This window comes from Aythya ferina (genome assembly GCF_964211825.1).
Source record: "Aythya ferina genome assembly, chromosome: 21".
Taxonomy (NCBI): domain Eukaryota; kingdom Metazoa; phylum Chordata; class Aves; order Anseriformes; family Anatidae; genus Aythya; species Aythya ferina.
In genome coordinates this window covers 1,058,223-1,085,886 of record NC_140319.1, presented here as the reverse complement: position 1 = coordinate 1,085,886, position 27,664 = coordinate 1,058,223, and the positions used below count along the sequence as shown (strand labels likewise).

Genomic DNA, 27,664 nt, shown 5'->3' with positions numbered 1-27,664 from the left:
ATGAAAGAAAGTGCATTTTTAGGTTGGGGTTTTATTTAACTACAAGGAGCTAAATCAGTGCTGCTCTCTGCATCACCCCAGAGAGAAACGTTTAAATGAAACCCCAAGGAAGCTCAAGAAGAAAGAAAAACACCAAGGAAACCAAACCGACCTCAGAAGTTTTGTTTTTTGTTTTTTTGTTTTTTTTTTAAAAAAAAAGCAAAGGAAACCTCAGCTCGCCCACCACTGCTGCTCTTCCAGGGCTTTTTCTGTTCGCAACGAGCGGTTGGGAAGAGGGCTGAGGGACAGGGTCCCGGCACGTTGTGGTGATGAAACGCTGGTCCTGCCGCTCCCTGCGCGTCCACCGTGGGACAAGCGGGGTTTTTTCAGCAGGACGACTCGTTCCGCCGGCGGACGTGGCAGGACTTGCAGAGGAGGTGCTGGCCCAGGGGGTAGCACCCACCCTCCGTCGGCTCCGGCGACAGGGGCGTCCCACAGCTCTGCGGAGGAGCAGGGGGGGCGCAGAGGCCACAGCTGAGCCCCGCGCTGCATCGCATGCAGGACGCCGCGCCATCGCACCCTGCTTTCTCCCCAAACCCACCTCGTGTCCAACACCAACTGCGGGTGCTTTGCGGAGGCACCAGGACAGCCCCACTTGTGTTTTGCCCCCCCTCCGTCCCCCGGGGCCGTACCTCGCAGCGGTAGCAGCTCTCATGGAAGCTGCGTCCCAGGCACTCGATCTTGTAGGTGTCCTGGTCCTCACTGGGGATGATGGGGAGCTGGCAGGCACCGCACACCGGGGCGTATTTCCTTGGTGGGACAAAGGAGGGGTGAGATGAGCCTCGGGGGGCAGCAGGGACCAGCCGAAAGCCCCCACCCCCACCAGGGCTGCTCTCCTACCTGTAGAAGTCAGCCACGCAGTACACCTCGTCCCGCTCATCCACCGCAAAGCTCTCGGCGCCGATGGCCCGGCCGCAGGCGGTGCAGGCGAAGCAGCTGGGGTGGAAGCCCTTGCCCATGGCCCGCACGATGCGCTCCGCGATCAGCCCCTGGCACTTGGCGCATTTCTCCAGCGTGGCCTGGAGGCGATGGGGGGAAGATGCTGGAGGTGCCGGCGCCCCCCCGACATCCCTGGGGGCACCGAGCGTCCCGTGGGGCCGGGTACCTGGTAGCAGGCGTCGCACGTGGGGCGCCCGTCCCTTTGGTAGTAGCGCTGCCCGGCCAGGCGCTGCTGGCAGGTCCGGCAGGTGAAGCAGTCGGCGTGGTACTGCTTGCCCATCGCCTCCACCGTCGGCTCCCGCGGGCCCACGGCTTTGTGGCAGAAGGCGCAGATGTCTGCGGGAGGGGACGAGGAGGGGTTGGCCTCGGCGTCCCCAGCTGGGGACGAGCCTGCACCATCCCCCTGCTCACCTCTGGAGCCGTCCCTCTCCAGGTGCCCGTTGGCATCCTGCCACGGCGGTTTGTCTGCTTGCTCCTGGCGAAATTTGGGCGGCCTCAGCTCAGCAGGGAAGGCGGAAGGAGCCTGGTGAGCAGGAGGCAAACGTGCGTTACGTGGAAGCCCTCAAGGGTAGGGAAACTGAGGCGGGGGGGGGACGGCACCCCGTGGGGCTGACCTGCAGGGTGGCAGGCGCTGCGAGGTCCAGCTGCTGCAGCGCCGGAGCCAGCGCCTCCGCGGACAAGGGCTGGGGCACTTCGGAGAGGATGAGGACCGGTGAGGACGAAGGCACGGGCGCTGGCGGGGACTGAGGGCAGCTTTCTGCAGGAAAAGCCAGGCACAGCGCGTTGGGAGGGCGATGCCAGCTCCCATCCCACCCTTCTCCCCCTGCAATAACTCCCCGACGCTCTGCCACAGCGCTCCCCGACCAGCCCCAAAAGCAAACGCCAGCCGGGCAGGAGGAGACAAACAGAGCTGATAAGGGCCCGGCGATGGAGAGCAAACACAGCCCGTCCCCAGCAGCCGGATCCAATCCAGGGCTGGTTTGGGGGTTTGGGGAACGACCCCCCAGAAACACCCCTCCCCAAAAGCACGTCCCATCCTCCCCCTCCGCCTGCACCCGCATCCTTTTGCAAAGCGTCGCCGCAGGATCCTCGGCACCGGCATCGTCCTCGCGCGCGGGACCCCACGGACGCCCCTCACCTCCGTTGGGCAAAGCCGGGGGCTGCAGCGGGGATGCCCGGGGACGATGGGTGCCCTCGGGGACGGGGGGTGACAGCCCCGTTTGGGGCCGGTCCTTGGTGGCCGCCTCCCTCCGCGGGGGCACCAGGGTGATGAACACGGACGAAGCCATCCTCTTCTCCGCTTTCCTGGGGAGCATCGTGGAAACGGCAGGTGGGCCGGAGCTGCGCTGGATTATTATTATTTTTTTTTTTCAAAAATAAGACAAAGGAAATAATATAAACACCAGAGCGAAATCTGCCGGTGTGCTGGCAGCCTGGTGTGCCTGCAGCCGTGCTGCCCTTCGGCCTCAGCCCGCCTCCTCCTCACCTTCCCGGAAAGGGAGAAGGAACGAGCGGCCCCGCACCCGTCCCACGTCACGGCCATAAACGGCCTCGTGCCCGCCGGGATGTGGTGTAAAGGGACCCGGCAAAGCGCCCAGCAGGTGAAGCCCCCGAGGTCTCCCCTTTCCAAGCTTCCTTGGCCAACCCCAGCCTTCTGCAAGCTTTGTCAGCTTGTTTTTCCCTCTTATTGCCCAAACGGGAATGAAACAGCTGGAGAAACCCATCTTGCCTATTGGAAACAGGGTTGTGAGAGCAGCTGCTCTTGCACACCCTTTTTGGCGCGTTTTCCAGCTCCCCGAGCACCCCTATCTCCCCCTTACCACCCCCAGCACGAGGCACCCCCCATTTTCTTTCTGCAGCTTGGGGAAACTGAGGCACGAAGGTGCCGAGGCGGCCCCCGCGCAGCGCCCGCCGCGCAGGCAGGATGCGCCCGACCCCGAGCGACCCCGGCGGGGAAGGAAAAGGGCTGCTGGCTCAGCTCCACGAGGGAAAAGCAGCCCAGCTGCACAGGGAGGGGGGGAAATGCGCTTCCTTCCCGCACCTACCCGTGCAATGAGTTGCCCGGTCTCATGCGGCGCCTTGGCAGTGGCACGGGGTGGCTCCGCTCCCCCAGATCCCCTTCACGGGCATCCCCGCATCCTCTGCGGCGGGGAAAAAGCTCGGGGACAAGCACGCCGGTGACTTCAGCCTCTGACTCAAATGAAAGGGAGGAAAAGGAAAACCCAGAGTGGCTTCGCGTGCTCCCTCCCTCCCCGCCGGCGAAACCCAAACGGGCCCCGGCGCTGCCAGCCCTCGCCCGGCGCTCAAATCCTCGCCCCGGGCAGCCGCCGCTTCCGTGCTGCCTGGCCGGGCGGCAGAAAATAAGGGGGGAAAAAAAAAAGTAATGATCATAAAAAAAAAAAAAAAAAAAAAAATCTCCAGGGCTAATGTGAACCATGTGCTCGGTGCATTCCTCTTTGTGCTGGGGCGGCCGAGCTCCCGGCAGCCCCACTGCCGCCCCACCGGCCAGGGTGGCTGAAGCTGGAGGGGGGGGGGCAGCATTAGTGGGGCTTGCACCCCGCTTTTTTTGGGGTCCCTCCTCCCCCCCAGGTCGCGCTTTCCCTCTGCCGAGCTGTTTTGGGGTGGCTGCATGGGGAAGGGGCCCTGCAACAGCTGCCCCAAAAGCTGGGGTGCCAGAGCCCGGGTGGGATCGATGGGGCTGGGGCTGCTTATGGGGCATCCCCTCCCAAACTGGGGCAGGATGCGGCCCCCCAGCTGCCCCCCAGCCCCAGGGACCCCCCCAGGCCCTGTGAGGACACCCGAGGGAGACAGGACAGGGTGGGGGGCGACCTCACTGTCCCCCCACGGCCCCGCTGTCCCCTCACCACTGACCCAGGGGGTGGCCCTGCAATCCCCTGTCCCCTCCCGGGGGGTGCCGACCCCCTATGTGTACTCCCCCCATCCCCTCCCCTCCTGGGGGTGTCTCTTGCCCCCGTCCCATCCCAGGGCAGCCCTGCGGTCCCCATCCCCTCCCTTGTGGGGTGGGGGTCCCACATCCCACCCCGGGGTGCCCCCAGCCCCATATACCCGGGGGTGTTCCCTGCCTGGGGAAAAGGTGTCGGGGGGGGGTTCCCCTATTAGTTTGGGGCGTCGTTTGCCCGGGGGCTTCCCCGCAGCCCCGTGCGCCCCCGGGGGTGGCCGCTGTCCCCGTCCCCGTCCCCGTCCCCTACCTGTGCAGCCGGTGCGGGTCCCTCCGTGCGCTCCGCGGGCGCGCCCTGCCCGGCGGGGGGGCAGAGGGGAGGCTGAGCCGCCCGGCATCGCCGCCCCTTCCTCCCTCCTCCTCCTCCTCCTCCTCCTCCCTCTCCCTCCCTGCCCCACGGCCCGCCCCCCCCCCTCCCCGGCAGGAGGCCCCCTACGCCCTGGGGTGGCCCCATAGGGTGTGCCCCCCTCCGTGAGACCCCAGGGAGCTTCCTGACCCCAAGGGGGCCCCTCAGGTCTCCAGGTGGGCCCCTGGGTGCTGGGGGATGACCCCCACCCCCAGGTTACCCCATGCATTGCCCCCCTCCCCGATTGTCCCATGCGCCCCCAGGGTGCCCCCATAGAGCCCCGGGACGCCCCACAGCACCCCACGGAGCTCCGGGACACTCCATGCACCCCCCATACAGCCCCAGGGTGCTTCGTGTGCCCCACAAGGCCCCCACGTCGCCCCCCAACCCCAACCCTCGGATGCCTCGCATGCCCCCACACATCTCCAGGTTGTCCCCATACAGCCCCATGCACCCCCAGGTTGCTCCGTGTGCCCCTGCACAGCTCCAGAATGCCTCCTGTGCCCCCACAGAGCCCCCGGGACGTCCCATTCCACCCCAAGTACCCCAGGATGCCCCCATACACCCCCCCAGAATGCCCCATGCACCCCCAATGCACCTCCCACATGCCCCATACAGCCCCGTGCAGCCCCAGCCTCTCTGCTGCTGTGCCCCCAGTGCCAGCTCCCGGGGCAGGGGCTTCCCACCCCAAACCCCGCACCCCATCTTTGTAGGGCCAGGTGCTCCCTGGCATGGCTCAGGTGGCTCAGGGAGGTGGGGACACCCCCTCTGTGCCTCAGTTTCCCTCCACTGGGGCTGTCCCCAAGCCTGTTCCCAGCATGATGGGCCCCCAGCTTGCTCTGCCCAGGCATTTGCTGGAAAAAAAAAAAAAAAGAAAGAAAAAAAAAAAGAAAGAAAAAAAAAAAACACACTTTATTTTCCGTGCTTTATAAAGCCCTGGAGGTTCCCACACCATGGTGGCGTGGCCATGCACCCCCTGAGGATAGGGATATCTATCAGAATCCCATGTTCTGAGCAGGAGGAGGGAGCCAACCCCCAGCACCATCACAGCCTTGTGGGGTCACCCCCAAAAACAGGGGCCGTGTGAGCGTCCCCCCAGCCCCACGTGTCCAACGGGATGGGGTCGAGCGCCTTCCAGGAGCCCTCTTCCCTTGGTCCCCACCAGGGGCTCTCCAGCGCAGCGGGGAGAATTTGGGGAGCTGGGTGAAGCCACCCCACATTTCTCATCCCCACTTACGCCTTCTTCTCAGGACGATCCCTGCTGGGTGCAATCCTACGGGAGACGAAGGGGAGAGAAGTGGAAAGGCGGGCGCCAGCCCCTCACCGTGGCCTCGGGGCTGCGTCGGGGGCACTCACCTGCCGCCGGCACGCCTCCAGCAGGACGCCGGCACGGAGCAGGCACCAGAGCTCGCCCAGCAGCGAGAGGAGGACGTGCAGGATGTCTGTCCAGCGGCCCACGGTGAGGAGGAGGATGAAGAGGCCGCCCATGCGCACCAGCACCGTCTGGTAGACCGCCTGCCCGCCTGCGCTCGGCCGCTGCTCCTCTGCGGGGACACGGAGTCAGGGTGGCCTCGTCCACAACCAGGCACAGCAGGAAGTTCATCCAACTTTGGGTTGTCCCCAAAACTTGGAGGACTCAAGTGACCTCCTGGTTGAGTCACCCCCCAAATACGGGGTCCTTATTGCAAAGGCATCCCATGTGGAAAAGACCTCCCAGTTGGCTTGTTTCCAAAATTTGGGGGGGACCCAAGTGACCTCCTGGTTGGGTCATCTCCAAAATTTGAGGGACCCACATGACATTCCAATTGGGTTGTCCTTTGGGGTTCCTATTGCAAAACCACCCCATGGGGAAATGTCCTCCTGGTTGAGTCATCTGTAAAATTTGGGGGAACAAATGACTTCCTGATTGGGTTGTCCCCAAAATATGGGGAGACTCAAATGACCTTCTGGTTGGTCTGTTCCCAAAACCTTAGAGGGAACCATATGACCTCCAGGTAGCACCATCCACAAAATTTGGGATCCATATTGCAAAGACACCCCATGGGAAAATGATGTGTCAGTTGGGTCATCCCCAAAATTTGGGGAACCCAAATGACCTCCCAGTTGGATTGTCCCCAGATTCCTTGGGGCTGCTATTGCAAAGCCACTCCATGGGGAATCATCCTCCTAGTTGGGTCATCCCAAAAAAATGGGGGACCCAAATGACCTCCTAGTTGGGTCATCTCCAACACCTGGGGGACCCAAATGACCTCCCAGTTGGCTTGTCCCCAGAACTTAGGGTCCCTCCTGCAAAGCCACCCCACGGGGAAATGTCCTCCTTGGCTGGGTCATCCCCAAACTGTTGGGAACCCAAATGATCTCCTGGTTGTGTTGTCCCCAAAACTTGGGCTCTATGTGGCAGAACCACCCCAAAGGGGGAACAACCTGGCTGGTTGATCCCCACAATTCGGGGTCTGTATTGCAAAGCAACCCCATGGGGGCTGGCCTGAACACCGGGTTGTCCCCAAAATTTGGGTTCCCCCAAGACTCTACGATACGCCGCCCGCCCCTCACCTTGCATGTAGATGACCAGCAGCGTGTAGCAGATGGTGAGCGGCGTCCAGAAGCGGACGGCCTCCGCCGTGGAGAGGAAATCGCGGTTGATGAGGGAGACGGCGGCCAGGTCGGCCACGGTGAAGGTGATGACCAGGGCTTTGCGCAGCAGCCGGGGGATGCGGTGGCCGGCGGTGAGGAGCAGCATGCAGACGCCGCAGTAGCGCTGCCGGCTGTGCAGCTCGTAGAGGCTGCAGGTGTGGAGCGCCAAGCGCCGGGCGTGCACGGCCAGCAGCCCCGCCAAGCCTGCTGCCAGCGCCAGGTTGCTCGTCCCGTGGGGAGCCCCTTCCAGCAGGAAGCTGAGGCCGCAGGACACGCCGCAGCCCAGCGAGTACTGGCACAGCAGGAGGAGCTGGCTGCTGTGGGTGCCCTGCGAGAGCGGGACGGCGCCATCAGGAGCTGCTGAGGTTGCAAAGCCGCGAGAGAAGACGCGGGTGCGGAGCCCTGGGTGGGTTCCTCCGTGCTGCAGCCCCCACGTTCCCCATGCAGCAGCCCTCATCCTCCCCATGGGTGTTGCAAAGCAGCAAGAGGGTTTGCCACTGCAAAGCCACGTGTGTTCTCCTCCAGGCCACATCCCCTGCCCTCCCCACGGGTGTTGCAAAGCAGTGAGGGGCCATGCCCAGCCCCTGCAGCTCCCGTGGGAGTTGCAGAGCAGCAAGGGGCTGCACCATTGCAAAGCGACTCATGGTTTCCTCCCAAATTCAACCCCATCCTCCCCATGGAGGCTGCAAAGCATCAGGGTGCTGCACAGCTTCCTCAGTGCTGCAGGGCACTGTGAGCAGTGAGGGGCTGTGCGGCTCCCACCCTGCCGTGCCTCAGTTTCCCTGGCCCCACTCACCTTACTGAGGGAGAGGAGGGCGGACACGGCACGCAGGGAGAACTCCAGCACCACCAGCGCGGCCACACGGGAGCCCACCAGCGCCAAGACACCCGTCAGCACCAGCACCTGCAGCAGCTCCAGCGCCCGCCGCTGTGCCCCGATTGCTGCCTTCAGCTCCTGCCTTGCCGGGTCACTGGTGACAGCAGGGGGACACCAGGATGGGGTTGCCCACAGCAGGGAGAGGGAGAGGAAGGCGCAGCCCCCAGCATCCCTGGGTCCCCTTTCACCACCCATGGGTGCTTAAAGCAGCTCCTAAAAATGGATCCCAAAAGCAGGTGCCCCAAGAGAAGCCCCAAGAGGAGAAGCCCCAAGAGGAGAAGCCCCAAACCAAATCCCAGGGGGAGGGATGGGAGCTTACTTCAGACACTGGATGTAGAGATAAACCTTCAGGAGGCTGCAGAGCACCGAGACAGCACAGGCACCAACCAGCCCTGTGGGGACAAGCAGCAGGGGGTCACCGTGTCCCCCCATCCCCGTGGCCCCGTGCCGCCCCGCGGGCTCTCACCTTGCAGCAGCGCATCCAGCAGAGCCCAGCCCCACGCCAGCCCGGGCCACGCCGGCAGCCAGGACCCCAGGGAGAACATTTCTCAGTGCGGAGCAGCCGCGGCGCAGCCAGGCCCTGGCTCAAAGGTCTGCGGGCGGAGGCTCCCCGGGGCTGGTAAATCATTGCCGACGGAGCCGCCACGCTGGGCGCAGCCAGGCTCAGGCAGCACCTCCAGCCCCCGTGGAGGGGAAATTTGGGCAGCGGCAAGGTTTGAAATGCAGCACGCACATCCTTCCTCGCCCCCCCAGCATTGCTGCTATCCTTCCCAGCCCCGCTCGGTGCATTTGGCCAAACCCTCAGCCTAATCCTGCAGCCCGATGTGCTGAGAAGGCCTCGCACAGGATCCCAGCCCCCAGCCCCAGCCCCCCAAAGACCCTGAAGCTCCACCGAAACAGAAAAAAAAAAAAATCCCTTTATTAACCGCCGCCAGCTCCTATGGCCCAGGGGGCGGCTGCTGCTGCACCATCTTCCTGAGCTCGTCCCAAAAGAAGAGGCTGAGCACGGTGTGGGGGCCGAGGCGGAGGTAGACAGCGCCGATGCCCTTGTACAAGCCCAGCAGCCCCTCCTTGCTGGAGATCTGCACAAAGCAGTCCCAAAACCCCCGGTACAGCTTGCCCTGCGGAGAGAGGAGGCGGCTGCAGCTCCTCGCTGGACGCATCCTGGGGTGAAAAAAAGCCGAATTCCCCACAGGGCCTTACCGCGCCATCAGCGTCCACAGGCTGGTTGTAGAGACGAGTGCTGACCACGTCGAAAGGCGTCATCGTCACCGCCACGGCCACGCCGCTCACCATGCCCCCCGCCAGCACCGCGGCCCAGCTGCCCTCCCCGAACCACTGCGGGAAGTGGCGGCCGTCAGCTGAGCCAGGTATTTCGGGGGCCGGATCCGGTGCATGCCGGATGCTCACCGGTGCTGGATACTGGTGCAGGATCCTGCTGGATACTGGTGCAGTATCACTGGATACTCACCTGGTGCTCGCAGACCCAGTCCTTGGCGGAGGCGAAGGTGGCGAGCTGCGCGGCCGAGCCCACGGCCACGCGAGGCACGGCGCCCGTCACCCCCCGCCACAGCCCCGCCACGCCGTGCTGCCTGTAGATGCTCTCGAAGGCACCCGAGATGCTCTGGGAAGAGGCAAAATCTGGGGTGAACAGGAAAGGTGATGGACCCAAACCCCCTTGGTTTTCACCCACAAAGCCACCGTGGGGACCACGCGGGTGGCACTGGGCCTGGTGTCGCTGCACCCCGCAAATGTCACGTGAATTATTTCCAAGCGCCACCTCGCAGCCCGCGCCGTTTATTTATAGCACCCGTGTGGGTCGAGCTGCCAAACAGCAGCTTTAAATAGCCGCTGGCCAAAATAATCCATGTCACCCCCCCACCTCCCTGCTGCCGGTGTGCGCATGGCAGGAGTGCTGCCGGTTCGTGTCTCCTGACCCCGACCCCGCTCACCTCGTGGTTGTGCTGGTGGCCCACGGCCACGGCCGCCAGCGTCTGGGCTTGGAGGTGGGTCTTGACCTGCGGGGACGGTGACACCGGGTGACGGCAGGTGACAAATTTCCCCTCTTCCCCCCTTGCCCCTACGCTAAAGCACCAGGAAGGGCTTGGTATCCCTCCCGGGGCTTCAGCATCTCGCTTTAGTGCCACAAAAGCAGCTTTTAGGGTCAATCTGAGCCCCTCCAGCAGATGTTGTGTGCCCAGATGTATTGGGGGGGCGCAGAGCTGTGCCCCCCTCCTCAGACTTCGAACCCCGCTTTCCCCTCCCGCCCCAGGGCAAAGGGCCCTGTCGGCACCTGCAGTGCCCTCACCTTTGAGCCACGACCGCTCTGTGCCCCAAGAGAGGGAGAAACCCCCCAAAAAGGGGGAAAGCACCCACATTTCCTTACAGTGGGCGCTCTGTGTGAGGGTTTCCAGGAGGAGGGGGGGAGGTGGTGACAAACCAAGGGGCCGGGGGCAACCCTTGGATGGGGACGGTGGGGATGCCGAGCACACACAATGCAGCCCCTCTGTTTCGGGGACAAAGCCGAGCCGGGACAAGGACAGGGGACATGCAGAGCTGGGATGCTCGAGGATCCGGGGGGGGGCTCCCCAGCCCCCCAATCCCCCCCGGGCAGCTCTGCCGCCCCCCCCCGCAGCACTCACCAGGTACGCGGGGCTGCCCACGAAGGCCCCCACGGCCCCGGCCACCGCCCCGGCGACCACGGTGCCACCGGGCCACCCCGTCCAGCCGGCGGCCAGGGCGCAGGAGTAGCAGTAGAAGCGGACTCCGTTCATCAGCCCCTGGTAGAGGAGGCCGGCGGCCAGGCCCTTCTGCAGCCCCCGCAGCCCGTCGGCCCTGCAGACGGCCCCCGCCGCCCGCAGCACGCCCCGGTAGGGCCGGGGGTAGGTGCCGGGGGCGCGCAGCTCGCCCTGCAGCTGCAGCCGCGTCTTGACCACCTCCAGCGGGTTGGTGAGCACGCAGGCCATGCAGCCGGCCGCGGCCCCCAGCACCAGGTCGGCCGCCGGAGGAACCCCCCCGGCCGGGGAGCCCTGGGGGCCGGGGGCTCTGCTTTGGGGGGGACAGGGGAATTCGGGCAGGGCGGCGGGGAAGGGGGCGAGGGTGCCGGTGCCCGCCGCCATGCAGCACCTGCCCGCCGCGGGGACGGCGCCAGGCTCCACCTTCCTCGCCCTGCGGGCACCGGGGGGGGCTCCGAGCACCGCCCCTGGGCGAGCCCCCCCCCCGCCTCGGGTCCGCACCCACCCCGCCGCCGCCCCCCGGTTTGGGGCCGGGATATAGGGCAGAGGTCAGCCGGGCGCTGCGCCCCCCCCCCCCCGCAGCCAGATCCCCGCTGGGTGCCCTCCCCCCGCGTGACGCGGCGCGAATGGGAGGGAAAAAAAAAAAAATCAGCCCAAAACGCCGGGGAATTAAAATTAAGGGCCGGGAGGGGGGGTCCGGGGGCGGCCCCTCGCCTTCCCACGGGGGGGGGCACCAGGACGGCCCCGCTGGGGACCGCGGCGGGGGCTCGGGAGCTTCGCCCCCCTCCTGCTGCATGCAGGGACCTGAAATCGGAGCTTTTGGGGCTAAAAGGCTGCAGGGGACACTGCGCCCCGCCACCACCCGCTCCCTGATTTTACAGCCGGGGCTGGGTTTCACCTTGCGGCCAACGAGGGGGTTATTGGGGGGGGTGCCTCGGCGCACAGTTAAAGCCGCTGGGGGCTCGGCCCCTTCCTCGCCATCCTCCTCTTCCTCCTCCCCTGCCGCAGCGCCTCCGGCTCCCTCCATCAAGCCAAAGCCCGGCTCAAAAATCGCCCCGAGGAGGAACGCGAGGGGACCCCAGGCAGCCACAGGGCACAGGGCCAGGTCCGAGTTACCAATGAACATTTATTTGGGGAGGGGGACAGGAAGCAGATGTATATACAGATACATTCAGTCACATACGTTTCCTCCCAGAAAAAGGCTTTGTGAACATATATTACATGAGATCTCTGTATTGTTGTTTAAAAGCTCAAACGGTGCCCCAAGGGGCTCACTGCAGAGGGCAGGGGGATGGGTCCAGCACAGGGCTGCTGCCTCTGCTCCCTCGGTGGTGGATGAAGTGAGCCAAGAGCCCCAGGCAGGACAACAACAGCCCTTAGGACATTTGAAGAACACGGGACTCGATCCCTTCTCTCCCTCGGCACGTGGGGCCGGCTGGGTTTTGTCCAAGTACATGTCCAAGCCTTGAGCCAGCCTCTGCCATCTCCTAAAACCGTACCGCTCGTAAACAGCCACGATATTCAAAGCCAAACTTTTGGCCCCATTCCCTCTTCCTTTCCCATTGTTCCCTGCCCGCCACCTCAGATCTCAGCCTCAGCACAGTGATGTCTGGATGCACCAGCTCCAGGTGAGATGTTCCCATGCCCGGAGGTGGGCTGGGAAGGAGGAGACGAAGCGGTGCCGTACGTGGTGATTGTATTAGCAAGGAGAAAACATGCACGGTAGTGATTTAGTGTTCCTGTCTCGTCACGTCCGCCACCTACCCTGTTCTAAAATGAACAAAGCCTCGCTGACTGCCACTCCTGCTGCGACAGGTGGGTGCCCAACCCCAGCCCACCCCGCTCCCACCCTGCCCTCCCTACCAGTACGGTATTCCTTGAAAGGCAAATTATTTTGCCCCGTGGCAGACGGATGACGAGCAGGGTGCAGGGTGTACAGGGAAAGAGGCCAAGCTTGGCCTCGGCTCCAGCATGGCGAAGTGTCTGGTCACCACGTGCCTCTCCCTGCGGCGGCACCGCCAACGTGCTGCACGTCCCCGGCTCCAGGCAGAGTGTGGCGGGGATGGGGTGCAGGATCCTCACCTGCAGGCACGTTGCTGGTGGGGACTGAGCGATGGCAGGAGGGTTTGGGGTGCCAGTTGGCCACAGGGCAGATGGTTACAGGCTCCGTGCTGTGCCCGCTCTCTGAAAGCGCCTCAGGGCGTCCCACCAGCTGTCCTGCCCCTGCCAGGGCTAACACCAGGGGTCCCGCTCCGCTCGTCCGCGGCACAGGCTGTCGCTGCGCTGCCAGGCGCTGTTGATGAGGCTCTGAGCGTCCTCGCACTTCTTCTTGACAGTGGCATCCAGAATGGCCTTGTGCAGGAGGTCGACCTGAAATGTGCGGAGCAGTCAGGCATGGATAAACCAAAGCTCTTCCCCCCTCATTACAAAGCCGCCTCAAAACCAGGCATAAAAAGTCCTCTGTGTCACGAATACTGGGGACAGAGGGAGACAGGGCCGACCCATCTTCTTTCCCACTTCCTTTGTCAGTGCTGGATGCTCATGGCCTGGCTTGTTGAGGACCTCCAACATTTCCCCTGCTCTAAATCCCACATCCCGTGGTTACACAGACACAGCTTTGTGGCTCTCCTGTCTCTCGCAGGAAGGCTGGGTTTGCTCTGCCTATAAGCAGGGAAAAATTCACCCACACCTTCCTCAGAGCACACGGTCCCCACTTGCCCTGCTGCTGTAGGAAGGGTGTGACAGCCTCACACACTCACCTGGTAGATGTTCCTCCACGCAGCGTTCAGCGCCGAGAGGAACCTCTCCAGTTCTGTAGTGCAACTAAAATAGAGCACCCAGGGGGGCAGGAACTGCTTGCGGTCCTGAGCAAACTCCTGAACACCGAGAGAGAAACCAGGCATTACTACCACAGTCCTAGCCCAGCGCAGGGCCAGCCCCTGAGCACCACACTCACCAGGATACAGTACTCCTTGCCGGCCTCTGTGGAGATGGCAGTGATGTCCGTCAGCTCCATGGTGCCCAGTGAGCGGAAGAAGCTTGTCTGGCAGTCCTCGTGGCATGTGAAGGCCTTCTGGTCCGTCAGCACAAGGCAGCAGGGGACACAAGGTGTAGGGGCAACACCCTGGGGGATCACCTGCACAGGGTGGGGAAGGGGAGTTAAAACCTGGCAGGAAGGGGCCCTGTGCCTCTGGTGAGGGAAAGCCCTCCTGGCTCAGGAGAAAACTGCCTCCTCTGGACCCCAAAACATCACTCCCTGGTCCCTTCCGCATTTCCACCCTGGCTGTGCTCAGGCTGAGCTTTGCCATCCTGGGGATCTGGATTCCCTATGACGGGAAGAGCCATGGAGGCTGGGCCCAAAGGGGCTCCGGGTGAAGGAGGGGTCCATCTGCCCACGCCTGCGGCCAATCCCCGGCTCACCCCTTTGGAGACAGCCTGGCAGAAGTACTGCATCCAGTCTGCCATGTCCTCCTCGTTGTCGGCGCTCAGCTCCAGGGAGGGCCGGTCGGTCAGGATCACCTGGAAGGAGTGGGGCCGGTCGGTGGTGTTGGAGCGCCGGCATCCCCCGCACTGCTCACCGCTGGGAGAGAGGACGGAGATCAGCAGGACGGACCAGCCAGCACTATCCTAATAGCAGCCCCTGCCTCCACCCGCCCTCCCGGTGCTGTCTACCACCCCCATTCTCCGCAGGGGCTGCCTTCCCGTCTGCCACATCCCTTGTGGTTGCTCCAAGGATGGCCTCCATCTCTACACATTGTAGTAGAGCCAGAGCTGAGTTTGGTGCAGGTGTCCCCGTGTAGCTGTTGGAGGAGGATCTCAGCCCTTCGTGGGCCAGCTCCCCAGCAAACAGGCAGCTTGGCACGTAAAAAGCAGGAGGAAATGAGCCCATCTCCAGCTGCATGCATCAGGCCCAATCCAAGCAGGAATCTGCGTGCATCCAGGAGTGAGCAGGGAGTCCTGCTACCCAGCCACTGACATGCAAACGTCCTGCAGCATGGCCTATATCACCCTCTGCCCCAAAGCACCTCCCTGAACATCCCAAGGAGCTACTGATCCCAGACCCTGCGGAGCCCTGCTGAGCCTGGGCACTATAACCCACCAGCTACTTACCCCATGTTGATGGAGAGCAAAGGCGTGACGTCGGTGCGGTCGGGGTACTGGTACAAGATCCCGTTGCTGCCATTTAGGAAGATGAAAGATGGTCACTGGAGGCAGCTCAGCTCTGCTGGTCCCACAGCCACTCCTGCCTAGCCCTCTACACACACAGCCCCATGGGGTTGTGTTCCTGCTGGCAGCAGCCACAATGGGGGGCTTTATCTCAGGCTCCCAGGTGCTGAGATGGGCTCTCTCCTCCTCCCAAGCTGCTCCTGGGCAGCAGGAGTTTGCAGCAACATCAAACGGGTCTAATGTCTTCTCCAATGAGCCCCAACCAACTCCAGCCTCCACCCATGGCCTCGGCACCCACCTGAGCACCACGAAGCAGGTCTTCCACTGCTCTTTGCCCAGGTACGAGGTGCCCGCCTTGTAGTGCAGGATGCCATCCTTTGTGACCGTGTTTTCAGCAGAGGTGTAGCTGTTGGCAGAGGGTCCCAGTGCCTCATCCATGGGGTCCTCCCAGTGAACAAGGCCGTAGAAACGCACCACCACATCGCAGGCCTGCGAGAGACAGGCAGAGATGTGAATGGGAGGGTGTTCAGCGTGACACTGCACCATGTTTGGTGACAGCTGTGACAGCCAAACTCACCTCGCACTTGGACTCCTGGGCCACGAATTTTGCAAGTGCCAGTTTCTCCATGGTGGCATCGGTGAGGATACTGGGGTAGGGGGGCTCTCGGCACCCCTTGATCATGGCTGACTTCAAGGAGACCAGAAAGAACCTGAGAGGGAGACAGATCCCTGATTAGGCCAGGGCAGACAGCCCCTCATGAACTTCACATGCTCTGATGCCAAAGTGGTTCCCCTTTCATGTGGGGCTCTGGTCTTCCAGACCGAAAGGTCTGGAAATCAGCTTACAGACCAGAGACAACAGTGGCTGCAAAGTCTGAGCTTCAGGAAGATGGGTGAGACAGCTGGGGGATGGACACCCATCTCCAACCCAGACCTCAGTATGACCATGCAAGTCACCTCCCTCAACCAGTAAGGCGAAGAAAGGCTAGTGGCACCAAACCAAACCCCAAATCCCTGCTGGTTGTAGGACATTTGTTGTGAGGGGGTGTTATAGGAGTCTCTTGTGCTCCCACGCCCTGGGAGGAAGGTGTCACGTCTCGCCATGTGGTACCCACTTACTCTGTGAGAGCCACGTCCGCGGTGTCGAGCAGGAACTGCTTCCTCCGATTGGTGCACACCAGGGTCACCGTCTGCTGATCCAGCCCAACCTGCGCCACATACGACCGGTTAAGGAAGCGAGACGGAGGACAAAGGGTAGCGAAGCAGGGCTGAACCTGGCATCCTGGCCCCAGGGAAGGAGGTCAGCAGCTGCTCTGCTGCCCATGCAGAGACACAAACAAGCTGGGCATCCACAGAGGGGGCATGTGGTGGGGAAGCACTTTTAGCTCTCTGTATCTCAGGAACTCACTGGCCAAAACACTCCCCATGGACAGAGAGCCCCACAGAAACACCCCACCATGTTGCTGCTGACATCTCTACAGCCAGAGAGGTGGGCACTGACCTCTGCTCTCCCCCTGCTTCCCCCCCCAGCACTCACAGAAATGTAGTCGAGCTCATTGTAGGAAACAGCCTCCTCCACCATGTACGGCTTCTCCGCTGCCCCTGGCACAGAGACAAAGAGCAGCATGAATGGGGGCAAAGGAGCCCTGCACTGCCTGCATCCAGGCCACTGCACAGCAGCAGCGATGGACCTGCAAGCCCAGCCACGGCCCCAGCAGCACAGAGATGCAGGGCACGCGTCCCAGGGCTTCCTGGGGGACAAGTTAAACAGAGCTCCTTGCTGTTACTGCCATTGCTCCTGGGGACATGAGGGAACTGGCAAGGACTGATGAGTTATAGAATGGTTTGGGTTGGAAGGGACCTTAAAGATTCCAACCCTCCATGCCACCTCCCACTAGATCAGGTTGCACAAAGCCCCATCCAACCTGGCCTTGAACACTTCCAGGGATGGGGAATCCACAGCTTCTTTGGACAGCCTGTGCCAGTGCCCCACCACCTTCATAGTACAAAATTTCTTCCTTATCTCTAATCTAAATTACCCCTTATCCTATCACCACACCCCCTGACAATCCCTCCCCAGCTTTCCTGTAGCCCCATTTCGGTACTGGCAGGCCGCTGTAAGGTCTGCCCAGAGCCTTCTCTTCTCCATGCTGAACCCCAGCTCCCTCAGCCTGTCCTGCTCCAGGTGGGGTCTCACGAGAGCAGAGCAGAGGGGGACAATCCCCTCCCTCGCCCTGCTGCTTTTGATGCAGCCCAAGGTACGGTTGGCCTTCTGGGCTGCACACGCACATTGCTGGCTCCCACTGAAGTTCTTGTCAAGCACCAGCCCCAATCCATTCTGCTCTCAAACCATTCTTTGCCCAGCCTGTATTTATGCTTGGGATTGCCCCAGCCCAGATGCAGGACCTTGTGCTGGCCTTGCTGAACCTCATGAGGCTTGCACAGGCCAATCTCTCAGCCCTGCCCAGGTCCCTCTAGGTGGCATCTCTTCCCTCCAGCATGTGGACTGCACCACACAACTTGGTGCCATCAGAAAACCTGCCATGGGTGCATACTATCTCACTGTCAATGTCACTGACAAAGATATTAAACAGATGTTACGAAGCCCTAATCACTGAGCAAGCCATGAATCAGGCAAGTGAGCCTCGCTCCCTCCAGTCCTCAGTCCCAGGCCTCCCAGGGGTTATGTCCCAGCTAAATTGAGAGTCCTGCAGGCTGCTGTAGCAGCCCCAATGAGTGGAGTCCAGTGGGATACCTTTCCGGATCAGGTACACATAGCAATCTGTCAGCAGGACGTAGATCAGCTGCAAGTTCCCCTCCATGTGCCCGGTGCTCATTTGGATCATCTGCGTGGAGAGAGGAGTTCTCAGTACACAGCTAACACAGGCAGAGCAGGCCCTCTGCAGGAGATCAATCAGGTTCCCCCCGAGTTGTGCCCACCTTACCCTGAACAACTGTTCCTCGTTCTCCCGAAAGACATGGATCATCAGCAGGAGCAGATGGTTGTTATCCACCCTGTGAAGAGAGACAGAAGAGGCTGAAGGATGGACACAGATTGTAGGGCTGGGCAGGTCCAGGAAGGGCAAATCCCCTTCCTTAGTGAACTTGTGCATTATTAGGGCATCTGTTGTCTCCTAAGGCCACGACCATCACCTTGTGACCCCTTAAGCATCATCTTTATCCTGGAAAAATATGGGTTTTGCCCTCCCAAACAGAGGGCAAAGAGAAAAGCACCAGCTTGAGCACTGGCAGTTGTTCATGTTTGGAAGACGGACTCTGTGCTCGCATGGACTCCGTACACTGAGCTGAGCAAACCCATCCTCACCTGAACTCTGAAGGGTGAGTCAGCTCTGAAGGGCTGCCCTGACCTTCCTCCACCCCAGAGTCCTCAGCGCTGCTCAGGGAAGGGCTGGGCTGCTCCTTCTTCTGCTCACGGACAGCCTCAGGATTGGTGGGGGCTGTATGACCACTTTGGGGTTCAACGCTCACCCCTCCAGACTCTTCTACTGCCCCAACTGCTTCTCTCTCTCCGCTTTCTTCTTCTTCAGGAGCCTCAGGGCTACCAGAAACATGTGGCGGTTGGCCAGGCCCTGGAGTGTCATGGTGGCCACCACCTGGTGCAGCAGCGTTTGGACTCTCAACGGTAAAGCGGTAGAAGTCCATGGGGGCTGAAATCCCCTCACTAAAGTCGCCAGAGGACGATCCATCTGGGGTCTCCCCTGGCGTGCCAGTCCGAAAGGACTGCCCGGGGGGCTCGAGGGGGGCGTTCCAGCCACCCGGGTCCAGCTGCCCATTGAGCCTGTCCATCACCTTGCTCAGCGGCTGCCCCACGCTCTCCATGGACGTGTCCTTCATCTCAGGGATGCGCAAAGCCAGCTGGCTGAGGGCAGAGCGCTCACGACCCTCCTCCTGCCCACCCGGGCTCGGCTCCCCAGCCGGGCCAGCAGGACCGTCATCCCTCTGGGAGTCTTCTCTGTCGCTCAGCCCGTTCACGCCGCTGTCTCCACTGGCCTGCTGCGTGCTGGTCTTGGGCACTGTGGGCACAGGTGTGTTCGTTGGCTCCTCTGGCTTTGCTTTCTTCTTCTTGCCTGTTTTCTTTTTCTTGGCTAACCTGCATGGTGAAAGACCAGCACAAATATCACTTGTCTTTGTCTGCTTAGGCCGTGCAAAACACAGGTAGTGGTCCAGGGTCCTACCCTTTTTCAACAATCTTCCTCTGTAATTTTCCCTATCAAAGAGAAACTTGCATATCAAGAACATTGCTCAGTGTGCAGCCACACAGAGCCCCACTGCCTCAGTCTCCACGCCAGCCGTCACAAGGAAGGCAGACACACCACAAGGTATGGAGACAGTTTCCCACCTATTTAAAGAAAGAAGAGAGGCATTCCCTTGCTGGATGCATCTTGGGTTTCCTTTAGCTGCAAAATGCATCACAAGTGGATACAGAGCTGAACTGGTGAGGGGGGAATCACTGAGAACAGGACACTGGGGAGGGAGAAGGGTTCTGGAGAAAGAAGAGGATGTGGGAATGCCATGTCCCCAGCTGCCAGAAGAGGGAGATGCAGCCTGCAGCCCGCTGTAAACGAATGGCACACCAGGAAATACTCGGGCCTTCCACAGCACCAAGCTGCTGCTGGGTCACTTCACACTGCGGCCCTCTTGTTTGGGAAGCAAGCATGGTGTGGTTCCCTTCCCACACGTCTGCCAGAGCACAGGGTGCAATGTACCTCATCTCACAGATGTCTGCTCTGCACCTCCCAGGAAAAACAGGCATGAGACCAAAGCACAGGCCTGCTGAGCTGGTTTTGGGGTGCCTCCATCCCCAGGCATAAGCAGACAGAGCCTTGTACTTTTTGTCTAGGTTTAAGGGCTCAGAGGGACCCCTAAGGCTCTCCTCCGCGAGGAGTCAAATACCGGCCAACAGGTCTGTGGACACATCTCCCCCAACAGGTTTAGCCCCAGCTTATTGACAAACAAGAGGAAGGATGGAAGATCTAAGACCCAGAGTTACTGCAAACCTGCCACCCACTGGAGAAAGCTTACAATAAAAGCCCGCAGAGTCCTTTGAGCTCTCTAATACAGACTGTTGGGCAAAGGTGTTTCTGCTGAGCCAGTCTGTAGCTCTACAGCCCCAAGGAACCAGCCCTGCTAACACTTACGGAGGACCACCTGGTGTCTAGAATTAAAAACAAAACAAAAAAACCCACTGCCTCCTGATTTTATGAAGGCTGCATAACAGATAATGTCTCTGCTGGGCTAGAAGGGGGTGACACATCACCAGTCCCTAGTGACAGATGACTCTGGAGGGTGTGTTTCTAGGCCAGGAAGCTCTGTCCCCACCTGATGACCTCTAGCTCTGTGCAGCTCTCGGACTGGTCTGTTCCTTCAGGGGTAGCTTCTGCCTTCTCCAGGGAAGCCGTGTGCACTGGGGTGGTCTCAGTGGAGGACAGTGTGTCAGCTTTTTCCTCATTGAAGGGGTTATAGCGCTGCGTTGGGCTTTTCATGGAGGCCTTGCTGCCATTTGCCTCCGAGGCAGTAGAACGTGGGCAGCTGAGCGTGTCTGTGAGATCTCCATCTGCAAAGACAAGAAGGGAAAAGTGGGATTAGCATCAGCCAGGGCACCCTGTAAGAACTGAATCATGTCAAATAAAGCAAAGCTGCGTGCTGGGGTCTCAAGGCACCAAGTAGTCTCCCCGCTGCTCCCAGAGGCACCAACCCCAGCACCAGCAGAGCCCCGTTGGCTCCGCTTAGCACTTCAAAGATTGCTGCAGACAGCAGGCTCCTTGCAAGGCAGGACAGAGACCAGGGTACAAAACATCGCTGCAATTTAGAAAATGCTTGGAAATAACAGCTCGGTCACTCAGGAGCCTGCATCTGGATCAGGAATTAGAGGAAGCATCCCCAGGAAAGAACCAAGGGGTCTTGGGGCCATGGCACTCCTTTGCAAGATGACAGCAGCTAAAGTGCCCAGGGGAAGTTAAGTGGAAATAACTGCACCTACCGTGGTATTGGGCTTGTGTGGTCAAGCTGCCATGACTCCTTAGCTCTGCTAACAAGCACAGGGAGCAATGTTCCCATCCCAATGGTCACAGGCACCTCCACCTTGAGTGGAGGCACGGAGATCAGCAGCATGTTACACCAAATGGCTGCACGTGTACTGTCAGAAGCCCCCCTTGTTCATCAGAAGTTCCCCAGGGCTGGGATAGCAGGCTCAGCCAGGCAGACAGGGTTCCCCACAGTGCTCAGCACCGCCTTCTTCCCTGCAACTGGGTCCCAGGAAGATGCTTGCTCAGCTGTAAGGGCAGACACGGAGCCAGCCCGTGAAGCAATGGTCCCTACGGCACGCCTGACGGAGCCGGCTGCTTTCCTCTGCTTGCACGACACGGGGACTGGAGCACGGAGAAGGGAACACAGCATTCCCAAGGACAGCAGGCTGCACAGACAGGTTGTAGCACAACCAGCCTGGCCCATGTTAGTCTTCAGAAGTAAAAGAAGCAGCAGAGAAGGGCTACAGCAGTCATGCTCAGCATTATCATCCACAAAGTCAGGGTTAGAGGAAGGTGACCATGCCTTTCTCCTCCCCGACACCGTTCACTCCCTCAAACAACTAGAAACCTCATGGTATGCAGGGAAACCCCTTCTGAATGAAAACCCCAGGAAACTGATTCAGGGGGTGTAGGTTTTGAGTTAGGAAATTAAGTTTCTAGTAAAAATAAGATCTAATAAAAGCAGTTTTGGCAGGGCCAATTTCAAAATGCTGCTTTGTTCCTGCTGAAATGCCTGTCCTGCAGTACGGAGTGTGTAAACTGTATAAAAGGAAGCAAAGAGGTACATTTTTTAATGACCACATTGAAGGAGAGGGAAAAATAAAACATTTAGAAGATATTCATCCCTTTCATCTTCTAGCCTCTATGAATGTCACTTTGCCTAAACATTGTTGGTTCTGTTAAGACAAAAAAAAAAAAATATATATATTTGTCCAAAAGACAGTTTCGCTCCAAATGCTGAAAAACAGGGAACAGGTCAAACTTTCTCAACCCCCTGCTCTGTGTATAAATGGCAAGGAACGCAGCAGGAAGCTCACCTGGGGGGTTAAGATGCCAAGTTAGCTGTGGTTGAGGTCTACTTGGCCTCAACAGCCCTGAGCCTGGAGCAGTGGCAGATTGCACTGGCACCACTTTGCAACCAGGACCTGCATACACCTCCAAAAGCTAGAGGGATGTGTCCAATGTCCCCTGGTGGCTCCCAGCCTGCACACAGCACCCACAGTTAGGTCGTTTATTGGGTGTTGTGTTTGGAAACATGGTTTGTTCCCTTTAGATGTATGCTCAGGTGTCAGGGACACACTAGACCAGCTATGACCACTGTGACCTACCCAGGTGCTCAGAGACAACCCAAGCCCACTTCTGCCACTCAAGACCCTGCTTGAACAGAGAAACTGGATTTGGAGGAGCTCACCAGTCCTTGTCCCTGCTGCAGGGAGGAGAAGCTGAAGGCAACATGCCCAGCTCACACTACCACAATGACAAAAGTGAGCATCTCTATACGTGGGGTAAGAAAGAAGATGAGAGGAGTGTGTTAGAGCCCAAGAGCCATCTACATGGAATTCAGGCAGAGTATTCCCAAATACTCAGGTAGCACTGGCCAAAGTAATTCTGGCTGCAGCTTTTAGTTACAAAGGACATAGTGTGCGTGTATTTGCTCCAGGGGTAAAACAGAGAGATTTCCTACTCCTGTGAAGCATAAACGATACACAGGGGGTCTATGGACTGCACGTGGAGCAAGGAGAACAAACTCCTCTAAAATGGGTGTATGCTCTTGAGCATGAAGGCCATAAATAGCTGACATGTTGGCGTAAGAAGTACTAAAAGAGGAAAAAAGGAAAAAACAAACAAAAAAAATAGTAACCCAAACTGAGCCCAGCCATGTAGTGCACGTTATGGCTTCAAGAGAGATGTTGTGACACAGGGCATAGGGTCCAAGGAAAACAAAACGTCCCAGATTAATCTCCACACAAGGCCCAAAAATAAAGTAGACAGGATTAGTTCATCTGTTTTCCAGGACTTTCGGGAAATCAATGAACGTGGATCAGTTTTTCAATCAGCACCCTGTGTGTGCTGATCTGGTGTCAGATCAGCTGGCACTGTCACACGTTTCAGATGGCTGCTGATCTCTGCATGCCAGCTTCAAAGAAGGGGCAATTTTGCAACTTTGCTTTTGTAATGTGGTGTAAGGCTCCTCTACCAACACAGGCCATAACGCACTGAGCAGTCAGAGCACTACACTTGAAACTTCAGCCTCACATCTGCTGCGCAGAGTGCAAGGGCAAAAGACATCTAGAAGACACAGAGGCATAGTCAGAGGCAGGAAAACACCCCTCTGCTCCAGGACATATGGCCAGGTGAACATGTCTGGATACACGAGGAGCTGGAGAAAGCTCTGCGCATGGTCTCACAGGAGATGAAACACAATTGCCCCCCCCAAAGGATCTTTTCTATTTCTTTCTGCCACTACTGAATTCCATCGAGATGTGGTGTGTATTTGTTAAAGAAGTGAAGAGGGGAGCATGCAGCAAGCTTCAGGGGGCAGCAATGCAGAGAGAAAAATAAAATGTTTTAACACATGAGTATGTCCCACCTTCCCAGTCTCTGCTGGGCATGGACTGCATTGCTGGAATGACATCTCCAAAATCATAATCTACAAAAACGAGGGATAAAACTCAGGATTAGAAATACAAGTAGTAGGGAGGGAGGGGGACAGAGGAGAGTGTAAAAGGGATTTGGGGAGGGAGATGGGAAGGGAGAGAAACAAAATAATCTTCCACTGGTATCTGAAACGCATGAGAACATAGTAGGGGAACACAAATGCAAATGGAAACCAGCTGCACTATCAGTTGTTACTGCTGGATGCATTGCAGGAGCTAGGATGTGACCAACAAAGGATGAAGGCCCCAGCAGGAGAGCTGCTGGAAAGCTAAAACAAAGAAATGGTGGGTGTCACAGGGCTTGTGTTCTTAGCCAGGGATCCCCTTCAGGAAGCAATTTCAGTGCTCTGTGCCTCAGTTTCCCCACTTCACACTTACCTCCCACAGATACCGTGTTGTTTGACTCATTAATGTTTGCAATGCCAGGGGTCTGATTAAAGGGCAAAGCTTGTCCTCTGATCCTAAATTCCCCAACTCCACCTACATTCCCAGGGAAGTGAGATGCTCCTGTTGAAACGACGAGCAGTGAAATGGTTAATGAAGTTAAATGGGATCAGAACACCACAGAGATGAAAGGGGCTGCTCAAACAGAGACAGACACTGGACCCCCAACCCGCTCCCTACTGGAGGACCAGCAGCACTGCCTTCTCCCTGGGGTTCTCACACATCCACCTCCTTGGTCTCACAATAAGGAACTGCATTTCTACACCAGCACCAAACCCCTGTCCTCATGGGGAAACTGAGGCACAGATCACAACTACTGCCTGGACACGCAGAATGGCTTGTGGTGAGGCCAAAGCCAAAACCTAGCTCCAAGATCTCCTGGACCTCCACTCCAAAACCCACCTGAGCACCAAGCTTCCATTCACCAAGTGGGTTGGTGAATGTAGCCAAATCTTTTGACACCCCTTGCCCAATCAGTTAGGAGGTGCATTGGCACCAAGACATGTTCTGCCAAGGGAGGAACAGGAGTACAAGACAAGGGGTGCAGTACGCAGTGAAACATGAATGCTGCTTTTTCCCAGCCTCTGGGGACAGAGGAGCTTCTTCCCATGACTTTTACTGCTAGGTTTCTTCTACTGTCTCCAACTTACCTGGGGTGCTACCAACGGGCTGGTCATGTGTGGCAGGGGATTTGAGGGTTGTTTGGGAAGGATAATTACACAGGACTTTGATACAAAAGTGCTATGCGATGCTTCAGGGAAGGGTGCTGGCTTGTGCACCCTGGCAAGCCAAGAGGCCTCGCTGCCTTCCCTTTGAAAGCAAACCCTTTCACACATGCAGCACATGTGCAGACACCACAGAAAAGCCCAAAGCAGTGCCATACTTCAAAGTCCTTTGCTAAAATGATGCTAACACCCATCCCGGCATCTTGCTTCCTGGGCTGTTCCTCCTCTGGACTGCAGTCCTTGCACATAAAAGGCAGCTGGCAGACCCTTGTCTCAGAGGGAACCTGACTGTAGGTGGATACAGTCCTGAATTCACTGCACCCCATCTATTCCAGAATCTCCTGATCCTGCTTTCCTCAAACTGGCATCAAAAAGGGAACCAGGTCAATGTATTCCGGATTAGGAACAACAGTAGCCGAAATGTTCCTTTGTGAACATGTTTCATGTAGCATAAGAGCTGCCTGTTCCAGCCTGAAGTGGGCTGAGGAGGTAGGCACAAGGCACATTTTCTCACTTCATCAGGAACAACACCCAACACGGCCGAGCCCTCTGTGATACACATAAGGGTGCGAGCATCATAACTCATCAGCCTGCTCAAGGTAAGATACCTAAAGAGAAAAAAACAGCATCTCTGAGACCACTGGCTGCTTTTCCTTCAGACATGGAGAGAAGACTTTGGAAACTACTCTCTATATCCTCCAAATTATTTGTGTCTCTCAACTGCAAAACAAGCAGTTAGAAAAGGTCCTCTGCAGCCGTGCATACTGAACTGTTAATGTTCAGAAATGGGCACAGTTTTCACCCCATGGGGAGATATCACCAGTTCTTACAAAAACACACCCTTGTATGGAACTGCAGCCTCAGGTAACTAGCATGGGAAGTTTGCCCCTCCCAACTGCAGGCAATGTGTCTGTCTGCAGCTTACATCCCCCTCATTTCCTCTGGCTGTACCTCCTAATGCAAGATGGGGGAGGCTCACAGCCTGACTTCTGGGGTTCTTTGGTCTCTTCCAGCCCATCATTTGCTACATCATTTGGTAGCTCGTCTGGTCCAGCAGCTCAGCTGATGGCAGTGTGGGAACACACAGCCCTGACAAAAACAGGAGGCCAGTGCCTCGCCTCTGCTCTCTCAGACCACTTACCTTCACTGGAGGGAGCGATGGCGCTGTCGTCCCATTCCAGGTTGGTGGAGGTGACAGAGTTGAAGGAGTTGAGAGACAGGCTGTCCGAGCCGTGCACGGAGCTGGGCAGGCGGTCCTCGAAGTCTAAAAGGTACTGAGGCTTGTAGTAATCTGGCATGTACGGGGCCAGATCCAGGTAAGGAGCGTCCTGCAGAGGAGAGTGTGGAGTGAGTCAGGGTCTGAGTCACCGCACACAGCTAACTGCACAGACGAAATGATGGCACTGCCTTGAATGGCCTCTGACCGTCCGTTTCTGCCTCTTTCACAGGAAACCTGACAGTTCCCTCCTCTTTCACTGCGACACCGAGGGTCAGGCAGTAGCCTTGTGTGCACCTCTATTTACCTGGAGGGATGCCAGCACTTCGTACTAAACTTGCAAATGTGACTCCCCTACACCCCTGTCAATCTGGGAACATCACATTTTCAACAAGAGGACTGCCAGCGAAAAAGTGCCTTGGACCAGGCAGTGGGATGTGTGACAGCCAGGACCCCTCACCCCACTCAACACACCCGCTGCCCCAGAGGCACAGCAGGCAGACAGGTAACACACTGCCCCTCACCAGATCCAAGTCAAAGCGGATGAACTCCAGCCCAGACACCAGCGTTAAGAACAAGGTCAAGTGATCGTGACTGCAAACCAGCGCATTCCTGCAACATGGATAAAACAGAAGAGCTTTAGAGCTGTGGAAGAGAGAAAAAACAACTTCTGTTTTCTTAATTTTGGTGACATGTCCCTGAGCTACACTGTAAACAGCCCCAGAGCTGTAGGCTGTCTGCTTGCCACCTTTCTAAGAGCAATGGCCAAGCTTAAGGCTCTGAGAGCACACAAGCATTTACTACACACTGTCCCCAAGTCACTCTAGAGCCAGATTTTCAGGTGTCTACTAGAGCTGGGTCGAGAGCTTCTTGGAAGGCATGGAAGAGTATAAAGAATATGCCTGGGATTGGGAATAAAAGCAGTAAATATAAGAGAGCCTGGAAGCATCTCTTCCAGGACAGTGCCTCCACATCAGGGACCCTTGCATTAAGCACACAACACCTCTGCAAATGATCAGACCCTGACCAACTTTTCGCTCCCACACTGGCATTTCTTGCTTCTGACAAGGAGGGATGCCAACAAGAGCCCCAAAAAAGAATGAGCAAGCATACTCACTTGACGTAGTATTTATGCAGCAGGCTTAGGTTCTCCTGGAACAGCCTCAAATAACTCTCCAATGAGTTTTCGTTGAGGGCTAGGTACAGCCACGCCCGGCCTGTAAACAAAGCGGAAGAGTGATTGAACTGCAGGGAAGTGCCTGAGAAGCAAAGCAAGCCTGGAAATAATCACAGATCTGTTAAAACACATGAGATTGTTCATTCACATTCATATCATTTGAGGGGAGCAACTGGCTGTTGGGAAAATCTGTGGGAAGAACGCCAGAGGGGGATGAATGGACAGATTCATGACTTGCAGTAGAAAGAAGAATAAGAGTGTGCATGGCAGCCAGTAGAGAAGAGGACACAACTACACCCCTATAGCGTGATGGGGCCCTGCTGGCAGTTCCAGCAGGATTGCCAGCCAGGAGAGACGGAGGGAGAATCGCTCTGAATCATCACAGGTGCAATTTGAGGTATTACATAAAGGCTGGAGCAGAGAGGTGATGGCGGAGTCTGTGCTCAGCTCTGCTCTCACCGGTACAGGACGTGGGAGATGAAGGGTGTTGGGAGAATCAGGCAGAAAGGAGGTCTCTGGGCACCGACCGTCCTGTGGCCTTGATGGTCCCAAACATCTGCTACAGAGATCTTGCAGCAAGGGAGAAGCAGCATCAGGCAAACGACAGCTAGAGTGAGACATTCTGGGGCAAGAGAGGTGATGTCTCCTATCTGCCATAAACCCTTCTTGAGAGCACAGCGCAGCAGTTGCTTTGGATTCGTG

At 58.4% G+C, this 27,664-nt stretch overlaps 3 protein-coding genes across 12 annotated transcripts in view; all 3 read right to left on the bottom strand.

Moving 5' to 3' along the window:
* Positions 1-6: 6 nt before the first annotated feature.
* Positions 7-8,673, bottom strand: TMEM82 (transmembrane protein 82). Of its 7 annotated transcripts, XM_084495365.1 has the most exons (12): positions 5,640-5,743; positions 5,521-5,556; positions 4,984-5,137; positions 4,188-4,232; positions 3,024-3,168; positions 2,117-2,319; positions 1,593-1,735; positions 1,390-1,501; positions 1,145-1,314; positions 880-1,058; positions 672-789; positions 7-479 (listed from the first exon to the last, which is right to left on the bottom strand). In XM_084495365.1, the coding sequence occupies exons 3-12, from the start codon at positions 5,132-5,134 to the stop codon at positions 366-368; spliced, it is 1,380 nt and encodes a 459-aa protein (XP_084351491.1). In that variant the 5' UTR covers positions 5,135-5,137; positions 5,521-5,556; positions 5,640-5,743; the 3' UTR covers positions 7-365. The 7 variants fall into 7 exon arrangements, 6 of the variants coding, with proteins under 6 accessions (XP_084351491.1, XP_084351492.1, XP_084351494.1 ...); XM_084495366.1 differs by having other exon boundaries at positions 5,521-5,657; XM_084495368.1 differs by lacking the exons at positions 4,984-5,137; positions 5,521-5,556; positions 5,640-5,743 and having other exon boundaries at positions 2,117-2,324.
* A 24-nt stretch (positions 8,674-8,697) lies between these two features.
* SLC25A34 (solute carrier family 25 member 34) lies at positions 8,698-10,975 on the bottom strand. The gene is made up of 5 exons (XM_084495371.1): positions 10,437-10,975; positions 9,747-9,812; positions 9,266-9,418; positions 8,998-9,132; positions 8,698-8,915 (listed from the first exon to the last, which is right to left on the bottom strand). The coding sequence occupies exons 1-5, from the start codon at positions 10,911-10,913 to the stop codon at positions 8,733-8,735; spliced, it is 1,014 nt and encodes a 337-aa protein (XP_084351497.1). The 5' UTR covers positions 10,914-10,975; the 3' UTR covers positions 8,698-8,732.
* A 660-nt stretch (positions 10,976-11,635) lies between these two features.
* PLEKHM2 (pleckstrin homology and RUN domain containing M2) overlaps positions 11,636-27,664 on the bottom strand; it is a 30,680-nt gene continuing 14,651 nt past the window's right edge. The window contains exons 4-21 of one of the 4 annotated variants that reach the window (XM_084494853.1): positions 26,903-27,002; positions 26,310-26,397; positions 25,711-25,897; positions 23,779-23,907; positions 23,334-23,393; positions 20,037-20,271; positions 18,022-18,807; positions 17,642-17,711; positions 17,452-17,542; positions 16,234-16,298; positions 15,816-15,904; positions 15,274-15,406; positions 14,995-15,185; positions 14,640-14,705; positions 13,950-14,109; positions 13,486-13,665; positions 13,289-13,405; positions 11,636-12,899 (exon numbers count right to left, since the gene is read on the bottom strand). In XM_084494853.1, the coding sequence (XP_084350979.1) occupies positions 12,762-12,899; positions 13,289-13,405; positions 13,486-13,665; positions 13,950-14,109; positions 14,640-14,705; positions 14,995-15,185; positions 15,274-15,406; positions 15,816-15,904; positions 16,234-16,298; positions 17,452-17,542; positions 17,642-17,711; positions 18,022-18,807; positions 20,037-20,271; positions 23,334-23,393; positions 23,779-23,907; positions 25,711-25,897; positions 26,310-26,397; positions 26,903-27,002 (2,885 nt within the window). In that variant the 3' untranslated portion in view covers positions 11,636-12,761. The remainder of the gene's footprint in view (positions 12,900-13,288; positions 13,406-13,485; positions 13,666-13,949; positions 14,110-14,639; positions 14,706-14,994; positions 15,186-15,273; positions 15,407-15,815; positions 15,905-16,233; positions 16,299-17,451; positions 17,543-17,641; positions 17,712-18,021; positions 18,808-20,036; positions 20,272-23,333; positions 23,394-23,778; positions 23,908-25,710; positions 25,898-26,309; positions 26,398-26,902; positions 27,003-27,664) is intronic. The other 3 variants (XM_084494854.1, XM_084494855.1, XM_084494856.1) reach the window with 3 other exon arrangements.

What these genes read in the sequence shown, in the direction of transcription:
- TMEM82 (XM_084495364.1), bottom strand. Translation starts at nt 3,697, where the DNA reads ATGCCCCATAAGCAGCCCCAGCCCCATCGATCCCACCCGGGCTCTGGC. An exon ending in GGAGAGGGACGGCTCCAGAG is followed by an intron (nt 1,315 to 1,389) that starts GTGAGCAGGGGG and finishes CCCCTCCCGCAG; the next exon opens with ACATCTGCGCCTTCTGCCAC. An exon ending in TGCGTGGCTGACTTCTACAG is followed by an intron (nt 790 to 879) that starts GTAGGAGAGCAG and finishes TGTCCCACCAAG; the next exon opens with GAAATACGCCCCGGTGTGCG.
- SLC25A34 (XM_084495371.1), bottom strand. Translation starts at nt 10,913, where the DNA reads ATGGCGGCGGGCACCGGCACCCTCGCCCCCTTCCCCGCCGCCCTGCCC. An exon ending in GCCACCAGCACAACCACGAG is followed by an intron (nt 9,419 to 9,746) that starts GTGAGCGGGGTC and finishes GCCTCTTCCCAG; the next exon opens with AGCATCTCGGGTGCCTTCGA. An exon ending in CTGTGGACGCTGATGGCGCG is followed by an intron (nt 8,916 to 8,997) that starts GTAAGGCCCTGT and finishes CTCTCTCCGCAG; the next exon opens with GGCAAGCTGTACCGGGGGTT.